The 15,070-nt window shown below is 37.0% G+C and overlaps 1 protein-coding gene across 1 annotated transcript in view; it reads right to left on the bottom strand.

Annotated features, from left to right (window-relative positions):
• Positions 1 to 884: 884 nt before the first annotated feature.
• SNX7 (sorting nexin 7) overlaps positions 885 to 15,070 on the bottom strand; it is a 198,109-nt gene continuing 183,923 nt past the window's right edge. The window contains exons 8-9 of the mRNA XM_053694068.1: positions 12,614 to 12,766; positions 885 to 1,322 (exon numbers count right to left, since the gene is read on the bottom strand). Of these exons, the coding sequence (XP_053550043.1) occupies positions 1,242 to 1,322; positions 12,614 to 12,766 (234 nt within the window). The 3' untranslated portion in view covers positions 885 to 1,241. The remainder of the gene's footprint in view (positions 1,323 to 12,613; positions 12,767 to 15,070) is intronic.

Here is a 15,070-nt window from a genome sequence, read left to right as displayed (position 1 = left end):
CATACTTACCGAAAGACACTCCTCCACATAAAGCAGATAGCCAAACCAGTACTGAAACAGTATCAGTAGAGGTAATGGAATATGAGAGTATATCGTCGATCTGAAAAGGGAGGTAGGAGATGAATCTCTACGACCGATAACAGAGAATCTTTAAAAAGATTTCCTGTGAAGAAAACCATAGAATCAATAGGTGATACTCTCTTCACATCCCTCTGACAAACACTGTACTGTGAGAGGAAATCAGGCTTCAAAATGCTGAGAAGCGCATATCACAGAAGAAAATCATGCACAAACTTACTTCACCACCTCCATAGGAAGGCAAAGTTTATAAAACTGAATTGTGAGTGTGGTGAGGGGTGTATGTATAGGCATTTTGAGGTTTGGGAAACTTTTCCCCTCCTGGTAGGATTGTATATCCCATACGTCACTAGCTCATGGACTCTTGCCAATTACATGAATGAAAAAATACAATTTTATTTTTTTATTGTATTTACTAACTGCATTAAATGGGGCTGCTTTTCTATGAATGTTTTTCATATTAACCATAGTTCTTTTGTTGGTTTTGATCTATTTAATGGGTTCTTTTGGCACAAAGAGGATAAGCACTGAATTTATCACAATTGCTGTGCATTAATAAACTTAAAAGTGTATGCTGAAATCCCCGTCTTTGTGTAGTTACTTATTGAGTCTCTACTCCATTTCTCTCTTTCAGTGATTTAAATAATTACATTTAAGGGTCTGCATAGTAGTCCCTTATAAGGGTTGTAATACCCATTGTATAGCTTTGGGTTAATAAAATAAATTAATTAAAAACAAATTCAATTTCCCTATCAACTCAAATTCTGTAAATACCTTACTTAGAAAATAAAACATTTTAAAATGAATTTCCTATTTCACTTTTTTAATTAAAAGTTTGTTAAACATAATATTTTAAAATAGTTACTAGATACAAAAACTCAAGGTAACACAGACATGATTTACATATATATATTTTCAAATATCAGTCATGCATACAAAATTATACTGCAACTCTCGACAACCGAGTCGTTCACTGATCACTTCCCACGATCCAATAAAAGAACCATGCAATTGGAAGACAACCAATGTTGTTTCTTGGCAGTGAGTATTTCTGATTGTAGCCACATTAATATAATAGTATATATGGTTATTCAGCATCGTTCCATTTGGCTGTTATATAAAAGAGGACCTCTTTGGTAAGGCAAGGAGTTTGTTGAGCGTAATCAAGATGAGTCTTCTTGCTTCACATCCAGCTGTAGTTCACATGTTTGAGATGAAAGGAAGGACTCCCATGTAGCAAGACACTGCAGGGTAAAAAGAATATCATGAGTATTATATTAGAAGGACAACCTCTACCATTCAGTATCAACCATTCTGAAGTAACCAAGAAAATGTCCTACAAGGTAAAGAAGGCAGTCTATTATGTGCATGCAACAGGGCAATTCAAATGCTTAAAGGTAAAGTAAAAAAAAACAACTTTTGTTTCAGATAGAACATGCAATTTTAAACAACTTCTGTTGTCAAATTTGCTTTTTTTCACTTGATATCCTTTGTTGAGTAAGTCTAGGTTGGCTCATAAGAGCTCAGAGGTGTGCACATTTTTAGAACTATATGGCAGAAGTGTTAAGAACTCTATGGCAGCAGTGTTTGCAAAATGTATAGCACTTTTAGAAACAATATTGCTTAAAGACACATGCATGCTCCTGAACTCATATGAGCTCACCTAGATTTACTCTTCAACAAAGGATATAAAAAGAAAAAAAGCCAATTTGATAACAAAGGTCACAGAGAGAACAAAGAAAACTGTTAACTGTAAATTGGAAAGCTATTTAAAACGGCATACTCTATCTGAAAGTTTTATTTTTAATTTATTATCCTTTTAACATATTCAAACATCACCTTCATGAAGACTGAAGTGCCTCACACATCTCCCTTAATCCTTCTTGGTTCCTCACACATCAGCAGTCCTCAGTTCCTCATGCATCTCACATAATCCCTCATGCATCTCCCACAATCCTCAGTTCCTCATGTATCTCCCACAGTCCATCTTAGTTCCTCACACATCTCCCATAATCCCTTTCAGCTCCTCACAGGAGTTAATAAGTTGCCAGAAAGAAGTCAGAGGACAAAGTTCACATTTTTGTTTACACTGAACCAGTAAAAGCAACATTTTACTCAAAGGGACAGTCTAGTCAAAATCAAACGTTCATGATTCAGATAGGGCATGCAATTTTAAACAACTTTCCAATATACTTTTATTATCCATTTTACTTTGTTCCCTTGGTGGTATTTTTGAAAAGCTAAACCTTGGTAGGCTCAAACTGATTTCTAAAACGTTGAAAACCGCCTCAGAGCATTTTGAAAGTTTTTCACAGTTAAACAGTACTAGTTCATGTGTGTCATATAGATAACATTTTGCTCACTCCTGTGGAGTTATTTAGGAGTCTGCACTGATTGGCTAAACTGCGTGTCTGTCAAAAGCACTGAGATAAGGGGGCAGTCTGCAGAGGCTTAGATACAAGGTAATCACAGAGGTAAATTGTGTATGAATATAACTGTGTTGGTTATGGGGAATGGGTAATAACAACATTTATGCTTACCTGATAAATTTCTTTCTTTCCGGGCATGGAGAATCCACAATTTCATTCCAATTACTAGTGGTAATTCAACTCCTGGCCAGCAGGAGGAGGCAAAAAGCACCCCAGGACAGCTGTTAAGTGTCACTTCCCTTACCCATAATACCCAGTCACTCGGCCGAAGGAAAATGGAAAAAGAAGATAACATAAGGGTATAGAGGTGCCTGAGGTTTATACCAAAAAATATACCATGTTAAATGTAAAAAGGGAGGGTCATGGACTCTCCATGCCCGGAAAGAAAGAAATTTATCAGGTAAGCATAAATTTGTTTTCTTTCCTATGGCATGGAGAGTCCACGATTTCATTCCAATTACTAGTGGGAACCAATACCCAAGCTAGAGGACACAGAATGAAAGGGAGAAAGAACAAGACAGGCGGACCTAAATAGAAGGCACCACCGCTTGAAGAAAATTTCTCCCAAAAATAAGCCTCAGCCGAGGCAAAAGTATCAAATTTGTAGAATTTGGAAAAAGTATACAATGAGGACCTTGCAGATTTGCTCCACAGATGCCTCATTTTTGAAAGCCCATGAAGAAGAAATAGCCCTAGTGGAATGACCTGTAATTCTCTCAGGAGGCTGTTGTCAAGCGGTCTCATATGCTAATCGGATAACACTTCTCAACCAGAGAGAAAAAGCAGTAGAAGTGGCCTTCTGACCCTTACGCTTACCAGCGAAAACAACGAACAGGGCAGTAGACCGACGAAAATCTTTAATTGCTAGTAGATAACATTTTAGAGCATGCACAACATCCAGGTTGTGTAACAGATATTCCTTCTGAGAAGGATTCGGACTAGGGCTGCACGATTAATCGCGGTTGCGGTTTTAAACCGCAATTAATAACCGCGGTTTAAAACCCGCTTGAGTACGCAATTTTTAGCCCCGTCCAGAAGTGACATCAATCGCCCCATGTGAATAGGCTTAGCGGCGACTGAAAAGAAGATCCTGAGCGCACACGTGAAATGTCTCTCCCTCTGAGCAGTCCGCCTTCCTGGGATGGTCCTGGGGAGGAGGGGCGGGACATAGACTGGGAAGGAGGTGTCTCTAGCAGGTGATTGGTGGACTGGTGTTACTGTAGCATGAGAGTGGCCCATCGGAAGTTAGCACCGACACAACACCGGCTTTTTCAGTACAGGCGGTGCTGTGGGATCATGATACTTCCTGTTCTGTCACTAAAGTTCTTGTGAGCCCCACGTCTTCACATCTGAGGGAAAATATTAACTTGTTCTAATGTTTAAAATGCACTCAGGTCCCTGGGAGGCAGTTGAGAGGCTAATAAAGTACCGCTTTATTATGCACTGTGTTTTAATTTCAAATAGTATTTTCTAAGCTGCCTCCCAGGGACCTTAGTGCATTTTAAACATTAAAACAAGTTAATATTTTCCCTCAGATGTGAAGATGTGGGGCTCACAGGAACTGTAATGACAGATGAGGAAGTATCATGATCCATCCCACAGCACTGCCTGTAATGAAAAAGCCGGTGTCGTGACGGTGCTTAATTCTGATGGGCCACTCTCATGCTACAGTAACACCAGTCCATGTGTGCAAAATACAAGGTGTTATAGTAATTTATAAGAAAATCGGGATTAAATCGCAATCGCATTTTTTTTATTACATTTTTTTTAATTACCCCCCCCCCCCCATATCGCCCAGCCCTATTCCAACAAAATGGTAGGAACAACAATTTTTTAATTGATGTTAAGATCTGATACCACTTTGGAAAGAAATCACAATTTCGTACGAAGGACTGCCTTATCCACATGAAAAATAAGGTAAGGGGAATCACACTGCTAAGCCAAATGCTTGGAAACTATGCGAGCAGACGAAATAGCAAGTAGAAACAAAACTTTTCACGATAACTTAATATCAAACGAATGCATAGGCTCAAAAAGAGTCTGCTGCAAAACTTTAAGAACAAGGTTAAGGCTCCAGGGAGGAGCAATAGGTTTAAACACAGGCCTGATTCTGACCAAAGCCTGAACATAAGATTGAACATCTGGCAGATCTGCCAAACGTTTGTGCAAAAGGATAGACAGTGCAGAAATCCGACTCTTCAGAGTACTGACTGACAAACCTTTCTCCAGGCCATCCTGAAGAAAAGACAAAATGCGGGGAAACCTAACCCAACTCCAAGACAGAATCTTTCGATTCGCACAAATAAAAGGTATTTAATCCATACCTTATGGTAACTCTTGCGAGAAAACAGGTTACTAGTCTGAAACAAACACCTCAGAAAAACCACGCCTAGCCAAGACTAGGCGTTTAATCTCCAAGCAGTCAGCTTCAGAGAATCCAGATTTGGGAGGAGGAAGGGACCCTGAAGTAGAAGGTCCTTCCCCAAAGGCAACCTCTCCAAGGAGGAAGAAATGACATCCTCACCAGATCCGCGAACAAGATCCTGCAAGGCCAGACAGGGGCTATTAGAATCCGAGACGCTTCCGCTCACTGGAGAATGAGACTCAACTCCTACACAGCTAAGGAACTCAGAGTATCTCCCTGGTGGTAGATACACGCCACTAAGGAGATGTTGATTGATTTAAATCTGATAAATCGGACTGAACCTAGCTGAAGCCAAGCTGCAAAGCATAAAAGATTGCTCTCAGTTCCAAGATGTTTATTAGGAGAGAAGTCTCCTCTCGGGTACAAAAACCCTAAGTCTTTTAAGAACCCCAAACTGCCCCCTAGCCCAATAGGTTGGCATCCGTGGTCACAATCTCCCAAGATGGCTTCAGGAAGCAAGCTCCCTGACATAGATGATCCTGAGAAACCCACCAAGATAGAGAGTCTCTAGGCCCTGAAAGAGATCTGAGTGGTCTCTTTTCCATTGTCTGTGCATGCATAACTGTAGAGGTCTCAGATGAAAACGAACAGACAGGATAATGTCCATGGAAACCACCATGAGACCAATTACTTCCATACACAATGCCACTGATGGACTGATAGAGGCCTGAAGAAAAAGATAGGCTGCAAGAAGATTGAATTTTCTAACCTTTGTCAAGAAAAGACTTTATAGAGATCAAGTCTATGATCGTCCTCAAAAAAAACATACCCTGGTAATTGGCACCAAGGAATAAGAAATGCTCCCTGTGTACCATGAGTACTAGTTGACACAATTCTCAGAAGACAATTGCAAAATAATGAATGCAAAAATATGATTTTGAAAAAGGATAAACAGCTTGCATACACACATTCAAGGTGCAAGTAGCTGCAGCTGGTTTCAAACGGCAAGCCTTCCGCTTGCTAGGCAGCTAAGCTAACCATCAGGCTACTACAGCTGGCAAAATGTAACAGTTCTGGGCACAACGCCCTTTAGTATGGAAAACATCCTGGATTCCTATCTAAAATAGATAAAACAAGAAAAACTATTAAGGTCCTAGGATTACTGAAAAGAAAAACATAGGACCTAAGATTATACAAGAAGTCACAGGCATATGATAAAAATCTCAATAGAAAAAATATGAAATTTAAAGCTAAAAATTACTTTTAAAAATGTACAGTAGACAAAAAGCAGAGGAGCAGAGATACCGCGTAAACCCATGTGATACACATGTGAATGCCAACATCCCAAAAAAATCAGTACCATAGGAGAAAAATTGAGTTAAGCAGATAATGCTTTTAACAATTGCAGAAAAATGAGACATCTACAGTAGGAAAGGGCCAAAAAAAGATCATAATCCCTAGAGCATACAATTAAAATGTATATGGCAAAATTAAGCAGATATAATGCTTAAAACAATATTGGTATATACCTATACTGAAACACGATAGAGATAAATCAAATAAATGATGATAAATCATAAACCCATACTATAAATAAGATAGTCGTAACAACTCACTTATATACTATAGCCTGCTTTTACGCAGACTTCAGCATTGCTGAATACACATCTGAAAGGTTAGCTAGGGATAATACAGGAATCCAACTAATAAGCTGGTAGTTTACCCACTGAATCACAAGTGGTCAGATTTATAACAATCACCCGCATATATTCTACTGCAGTAATAGAACATAAAACACGTACATGGAATAATCTCTAAAGACATATATTTAATATGTTCAACAGGAAATATAAAGCGACTTAAGATTTATAACAATGTCCAGAAGATATTTCTATGGTAGAAAAAGGAATAATCAAGAAAAAATTAATATCCCACAACTTAAACCTTAATTATGCTCAGAAGGTACAGGTAAGCTAAGCAGTTCTAATGCTTATAAGAAATTTATCATATAATCTACTGTAGAAAAGAAGGGAAATTATGAAAAAAAAAAATTTAATATACAGTTAAAATGTACAAACTGTAGACATTTGTAATCACCAGCAGGAGGTGATAAATAATATATGAATCCCTGCTAAATAGAACAGAGATCAGATAAAGTGAATTAATCATATTAGAGACCCTCAAGATATATTCACAGAATGAGAGGGAATGTTAATGCCCTTAATCATGACAATATAAAAAAGGAGCATGCATTAGCAATGAGTTGCAACCAGATGGCGACCAATACTGGTAAAAACAGAATTTATGATGAGAAAATAAATCCTGAAAAATAAAACTGCAGTAATATGAGTCCCACTCTAATAAAAAAAACTCAGCCCTCATATCATTGTAGCATTATTATCACTAAACATAAAACGGATATGAAATAATTTAGAAGGAGAAATAAACTTCTATGAAAGACTGGGATTAAAAGAATTAAATGAGGCTCACAAAAAATGCACCTAACATTTCATGATGGAGCCCTCTAAAATGCGCTCAAACTTTAGAAACTCACTGCCCGTAGTGGGAAATATACAAAACTAATTCCAAAATGGATGTATATGTCCACCAAAGTGAATCTCCTCTACTATGCAGACAAGGTGCCAAAAAGGAACAAAGGAAACAGAATAATTCTGTATACAGCCCAACTCTCACGGCTCTGAAACAGAACACAGATATTAAATCTTCAACAAAATTATCCAGAAACCGAGCTGCAGCACGGTGGGCAAGACCATACAGCGGTTTCACAGGACAGGTTCCACTCAGAACAGGCCTCGCCATGGTCGACCAAAGAAGTTGAGTGCACATGCTCAGCGTCATATTCAGAGGTTGTCTTTGGGAAATACATGTATGAGTGCTGCCAGCATTGCTGCAGAGGTTGAAGGGGTGGGGGGTCAGCCTGTAAGTGCTCACACCTTACGCTGCATACTGCATCAAATTGGTCTGTATGGCTGTCATCCCAGAAGGAAGCCTCTTCTAAAGATGATGCTCAAGAAAGCCTGCAAACAGTTTACTAAAGACAAGCAGACTAAGGACATGGATTACTGGAACCATGTCCTGTGGTCCGATGAGACGAAGATAAACTTATTTGGTTCAGATGATGTCAATCGTGTGTGGCAGCAACCAGGTGAGGAGTACAAAGACAAGTGTGTCTTGCCTACAGTCAAGCATGGTGGTGGGAGTGTCATGGTCTGGGCCTGCATAAATGTTGCCGGCACTGGGGAGCTACAGTTCATTGAGGGAACCATGAATGCCAACATGTACTGTGACATAATGAAGCAGAGCATGATCCCCTCCCTTTGGAGACAGGGCCACAGGGCAGATAACGAGCCCAAACACACCTCTAAGACAACCACTGCTTGCTAAAGAAGATAGGGTAAAGGTGATGGACTCGACAAGCATGTCTCCAGATCTAAACCCCATTGAGCATCTGTGGGGCATCCTCAGACGGAAGATGGGGGAGCGCAAGGTCTCTAACTTCCACCAGCTCAATGATGTTGTCAAGCAGGAGTGGAAGAAGACTCCAGTGGCAACCTGTGAAGCTCTGGTGAACTCCATGCCCAAGAGGGTTAAGGCAATGCTGGAAATTAATGGTGGCAACATAAAATATTGACACTTTGGGCCCAATTTGGACATTTCCACTTAGGGGTGTACTCCCTTTTGTTGCGAACGGTTTAGACATTAATGGCTGTGTGTTGAGTTATTTTGAAGGGACAGCAAATGTACACTGTTATACAGGCTGTACACTCATTACTTTATATTGTAGCAAAGTGTAATTTCTTCAGTGTGGTCACATAAAAAGAAATAATAAAATATTTACAAAAATATAAGGGGTGTACTCACTTTTGTGAGATACTGTGTGTGTGTATATATATACAGAACATATACACACACATATATATATATATATATATATATATATATACACACACACATTTTCTAATTATTGCTCCCACAGTTGATTTCTTCACACCAAGCTGCTTGCCTATTGCAGATTCAGTCTTCCCAACCTGGTGCAGGTCTACAATTTTGTTTCTGGTGTCCTTCGACAGCTCTTTGGTCTTCACCATAGTGGAGTTTGGAGTGTGACTGTTTGAGGTTGTGGGCAGGTGTCTTTTATACTGATAACAAGTTCAAACAGGTGCCATTAATACAGGTAATGAGTGGAGGAAAGAGGAGCCTCTTAAAGAAGAAGATACAGTTCTGTGAGAGATAGAAATCTTGCTTGTTTGTAGGTGACCAAATACTTATTTTCCACCATAATATGTAAATAACTTCTTTCCAAATCAGACAATGTGATTGTCTGGATTTGTTTCCACATTTTGTCTCTCATAGTTGAGGTATACCTAAGATGAAAATTACAGGCCTCTCTCATTTTCTTAAGTGGGAGAACTTGCACAATTGGTGGCTGACTAAATACTTTTTCGCCCCACTGTGTGTGTGCGCATATATATATATATATATATATATATATATATATATATATATATATATATATATATATATATATATATATATATATATTATACACACATAAAAATATCCCCTTTTATAACATTTCTGTCTTAATGTAATTACTTTTTAAATGCTTACCTTGCATGTTCCTGTTAGATTATGAGTCTCCTGTTTGCCATTGTTAACTCAGCAAATGTTTCACATTTGCTAAAGTGTTTTAACTAGACACTGTTTTACTAAATCACTTCTTCCAAATCAGATTAGCTTGGCATATTTTCTACTTTGATGAATGAAAATATCTGTCTCAGAGTCTAGTAGCTGCATAATAAATGTAAATATGACAAATGTTAATGCATTCCTAGCTTTTGACCACAACAAACAGATCAAAGATGCTGCACAAACAAAACCTATTGAAATACAACTTTGTTGTTATCTAATTAAAGGGACACTGAACCCATTTTTTTCTTTTGTGATTAAGATAGAGCATGCAATTTTAAGCAACTTTCTAATTTACTCCTATTATCATTTTTACTTTGTTCTCTTGCTATCTTTATTTGAAAAAGAAGGCATATAAGCTTCTCTGGCCAGCAGTTTTTTTTATTTGTGGATTAATTTATCCACCAATCAGCAAGGACAACCCAGGTTGTTCACCAAAAATGGGCCGGCATCTAAACTTACATTCCTCCATTTCAAATAAAGATACCAAGAGAATGAAGAAAATTTGATAATAGGAGTAAATTAGAAAGTTGCTAAAAATGTCATGCTCTATCTGAATCACAAAAGAAAAAATTTGGGTTCAGTGTCCCTTTAAGTGAGAATTAATAGAAAATGCTTAAAGGGACACCCAAGTCAAAATAAACTTTTATGATTCAGAAAGAGCAGCAGTTTTAAGACACTTCCAATTTACTTCCATTGTGAAATTTTGCAGTCTTTTTATATATGCACTTTTTGGGAAACAAAATCCTACTAAGCATGTGTACAGTCTCACAGGGTATACGTATACTAGTCTGTGATTGGAAGATGTCTGTCACATGATACAGGGGGCCGGAAAATGAGAGGAAAAAAAAAAAAAAACCTTTGTCAGAAAGTAAATCTACTGCTTATTTGCAATTAAGAGTAGGTGTTATATCATTGTCTTTTTATTATGCATGTGCTAAGTAGGCTATTATACTGCATTGAGAGGTCCTTTAATTCATTAAGTTAACAAAACTAGTGGTTGATTATTAAAATAACATTAATAAAAACATACCATTCTACAGACATTCAAACAGGAAGTCAGCTTCTGTCCATGCTCAGAAGAGGGAGAATGCAACCTAAGTTCTCATCATGTCTGCTCACTTATCTAACAGTAGGCAGGGGCTACATTGAGAATTTCTAAACGCTCATTTTGCAAGAAAACAAGGTTTGTTTGTTTTTTACAGAAATTGCTTAGATAGCTATGTTATCATTGTGTAAAATGTGAGTACACCCCTCACATTTTTGTAAATATTTTATTATATCTTTTTATGTGACAACACCTCAGAAATTACACTTTGCTACAAAAGTAGTGAGTGTACAACCTATATAACCGTGTACGTTTGTTGTCCCCTCAAGATAACAACACACAGCCATTAATGTCTAACCCATTGGCAACAAAAGTGAGTACACCCATAAGTGGAAATGTCCAAATTGTGCCCAAAGCGTCAATATGTTGTGTGGCCACCATTATTTTTCAGCACTGCCTTAACCCTCTTGGGCATGGAGTTCACCAGAGCTTCACAGGTTGCCACTGCAGTCCTCTTCCACTCCTCCATGACGGCATCACAGAGATGGGGGATGTTAAGAGACCTTCGGCTCCTCCACCTTCCGTTTGAGGATGCCCCACAGATGCTCAATAGAGTTTAGGTCTGGAGACATGCTTGGCCAGTCCATCACCTTTACCCTGGTGACTAGTAAAAGAGAGTGTAAGAGCGATAATAACAAATTTAACACACCTGCAACCTTGTAACACTGAGTCACATGACACCAGGGAGGGAAAATGGCAAATTGGGCCCAATTTGGACATTTCCCCTTAGGGGTGTACTCACTTTTGTTGCCAACGGTTTAGCCATTAATGGCTGTGTGATGAGTTATTTTGAGGGGACGGCAAATTTAAAAACTGTTATACAGGCTGTACACTCACTACTTTACATTGTAGGAAAGTATAATTTCTTCAGTTTTGTCGCATGAAAAGATATAATAAAATATTTACAAAAATGTGAGGGGTGTACTCACTTTTGTGGGATACTGTGTGTGTGTATATATATATATATATATATATGATAAAGATTAAAAAGGAATACATGTCTTTATTTAAATACTTGTTAAATATTTTGTTAACTAATTAACTAAGCTGAATCAGTACTAAAGAGGGCAGGTTATATCTATGTATTAGATTGTAATTGGTTAATAAAGGTTCTTTTGTTCTGGGGGACAGAAAAATCTGTTAAAATCTAATATGCTCATTTGAAAAAATAAAGCTGCATTAATCACTGCAAAATTATTCTCACATACGAAGGAACATTATAATGCAGCTTACAATCTGTGTTTAATGTCCCTTTAAAGGGGCAGTATACACCAAGTTAAATTTAACTGCATGTAATTGTCACTACTAGTCACGACAATAAAATAATAAATAGGCACAGATACCGATTTAAAAATCCAGTATAAAACCTTTTAAAAACGTACTTAAAAGTTTCCAATTTAGCACTGTTGATGGGTTAGGCTGGGACACTCACTGAAAGAAGCTGATAGCAGAACCTCCCCCCTCTCCTGCATATGAAAAGACCCATTATACAAACAGAAGCAATCTGAAGTCTGTAAACATCAGTATACATCTAAAAGTTTGGGGCTTGGTTAGGAGTCTAAAAATCAGCACAATGTTATCTAAAAATAAGTAAAACTATCCATTTTTACAAAAACACCCCCAGATGGGCTATATAAATGGATCATCTACTAGCAAAGAAAAATCTAGTGTACAATGTCCCTTTAAGTTTAATCTGCTATCCAGCTACTCCACTGAAGATGTTCCGCACAAGAAAAGTGGGTGAATGTTTTTTTCACTAACAAATTCCGAATGACTACTGTAAAGAACATTGCGCTCCCTCTCTGAAAAAAAAAAAATCATTATGTAATTATTGTTGGTCTTAAAAGGTTCTAATAGAAACAATCTAATTCCTAAAATTATTACATTACTAAAGTGATGGTAAATTTTAGTGTTTCAACCTACCTCTTCGTAGTAATTGATCTTATGGTCAGCCATATCGGTAAACGCTAGTTTTAAATCATTTCGCGTGTTCTGTTTCCATCTATCCCAGTCAGCTTTTAAAGCATTATTTGCACATTCCATTTTATCTTCAAGTTTTTCAACCTCTTCTTTAAGCTGCAATGAAAGTTTGTATCACTTATCGCTATTGTAACAGTTTTCTGCAGAATTCCAAGACATTAAAGGGACAGTAAAGTAAAAAAAAATCTTTCATGATTTACATAGGTCATGTAATTTTAAACAACTTTCCAATTTACTTTTATTACCAATTTTGCTTTGTTCTCTTGGTATTCTTAATTGAAAGCTAAATCTAGGAGGTTAATGTGCTAATTTCTTAGACCTTTAAGGCTGCCTCTAATCTGAAAGCATTTTGACAGTTTTTCACCACTAGAGTGCGTCAGTTCATGTGTTTAATATAGATAACATTGAGCTCAGGCACGTGAAGCTCCTAGGAGTCAGCAGTGATTGGCTAAAAATGCAAGCCTGTCAACAGAACTGAAATAAGGGGGCAGTTTGCAGAGGCATAGATACAAGGTAATCACAGAGGTAAAAAGTATATTATTATAACTGTGTTGGTTTTTGCTCTTGCGGTAACTTTTTACTTTCGACTCATGAGTATATGAGTGTAAATATGAGCGCAAACCAATTGTATATATATATATATATATATATATATATATATATATATATATATATATATATATACATGATTATAGGTATAGATATTTACTGATCTATACAGTATATATATAGGAATATCTATTTAAAATACTTAGGGGAATATGTTCTATGTGAAGAACATTGGAATGTGAAATATTTACAGTACATACACAGTTAAACACTAATAAAATGCATATTGCATAAATGATTTTTCATGTTTTCAGCTACTTGACTGCAAAAGGCTCCACACACACACACACATATATTTATGTATACATATGTATTTGTGTGTTTATATGTGTATATAAAAGTCTGTAAATACATATATAAATACATATGCACACATATAAACACACACACACACTTATGTATACATATGTATTTATGCGTTTATATGTGTATATAAAAGTCTGTAAATACATATATAAATACATATGAACACATATAAACACACACACACAGCGTGTAAGTATCTCTATGTCAAAGACCTTTGCAGCATTTTTTTTCTAACACCTGAGACCTCATATCTTTGAGCCCTTATAACTTTGTAATGCAATTTTTTTTTAAATATTTTTTTATCAGACAGTGCTATCATGAATATAACTGTACATTTTAATGTATTTTTGATGTTTTTTTGTGTGTGACACTTTTTGTCTCGCGTAACAGTTAACCAGAGCTCTGAAGAGCTAAATCGACACGAGATTGAATTTATTGCGCTCAAGAGAACGCATGTAATTTCTGCTCATAATACGTGCGCTATTTCCGTGAAATACCCTATATTGCTTGCACGCTACCGTTAGCCCTCTAGCCCTAAGTGGTCACGGTCCTTCAATGAGACAAAAGCAAGAAGTAAACATTTTAAGAAACTACTTAACCCCTAAATGACCAGCAACATCAGTCTTTCAATGGGGATTGCTATTTTTATAGCGCAGTCTCGTCGCTATTCTAGGGTGACTGCCACCAGAAGGGAAGTCATAATAGTGTGGCTCTGATGCTCACGGCGTGACTTGTGCTACTATGACCTGAAAAACAACAAGTAACGTACAGGGTATGTCGCGGTCGTAAAGGACACATTTAACACTTAAGGGGACATTGTAGTATATCTACTTCATTAGAGCATCTTATTTTTACTTTGTGTTTAACCCCTGCATAGGGTAGAAATATAGTCAAAGCTGTGCTCCGCTTACAGTTCACAAGAGCATATGAAAAACAGGCATACCTGTGTATGCTTCAACCACTGGCGGTATCCTTATTAGCAGCAGAACTAGAGTGTTCCAAGAGTCCAGCTTTGAGTTTTTAACACTTTCTTAAGAACTAAGCATATAGTAAATTGAAGATTGCAGAATAGTAGATTAAAATGAAAAAGCTCTAACATAATGCAATGAATAATTATAAGAAATGTGAAATGTTTTGCTTTTAAACAGCTCCAAAACCCCTCCTACTGCTTCACAACATATGAGGGTAATTCATAAGAACTTTTATTTCAGAGTCTATTATTAACAATTATTTCAGACATTATTCAAAGAATTAGCATTTGTTTAAGGTATGAAATAAAATAATTAAATACAAATATTTCTAAATCTAAAATGAATGTTTACAGATGATAGGGTCAAAGGGTTTGAGACCCTATTCTTTTGTGGGATGATTTAGAAATCAAAGACTCCTAAATATGAAAGGTGTTCTAATGGCAGTAAACACTTAAAGGTATAGTCTAGTCAAAAATAAACGTCCATGATTCAGACAGAGCATGCAATTTTAAGC

The sequence above is a fragment of the Bombina bombina genome, chromosome 10 (assembly GCF_027579735.1).
Source record: "Bombina bombina isolate aBomBom1 chromosome 10, aBomBom1.pri, whole genome shotgun sequence".
Classification (NCBI taxonomy): Eukaryota; Metazoa; Chordata; class Amphibia; order Anura; family Bombinatoridae; genus Bombina; species Bombina bombina.
This window is presented reverse-complemented; position numbering and strand designations above follow the sequence as displayed.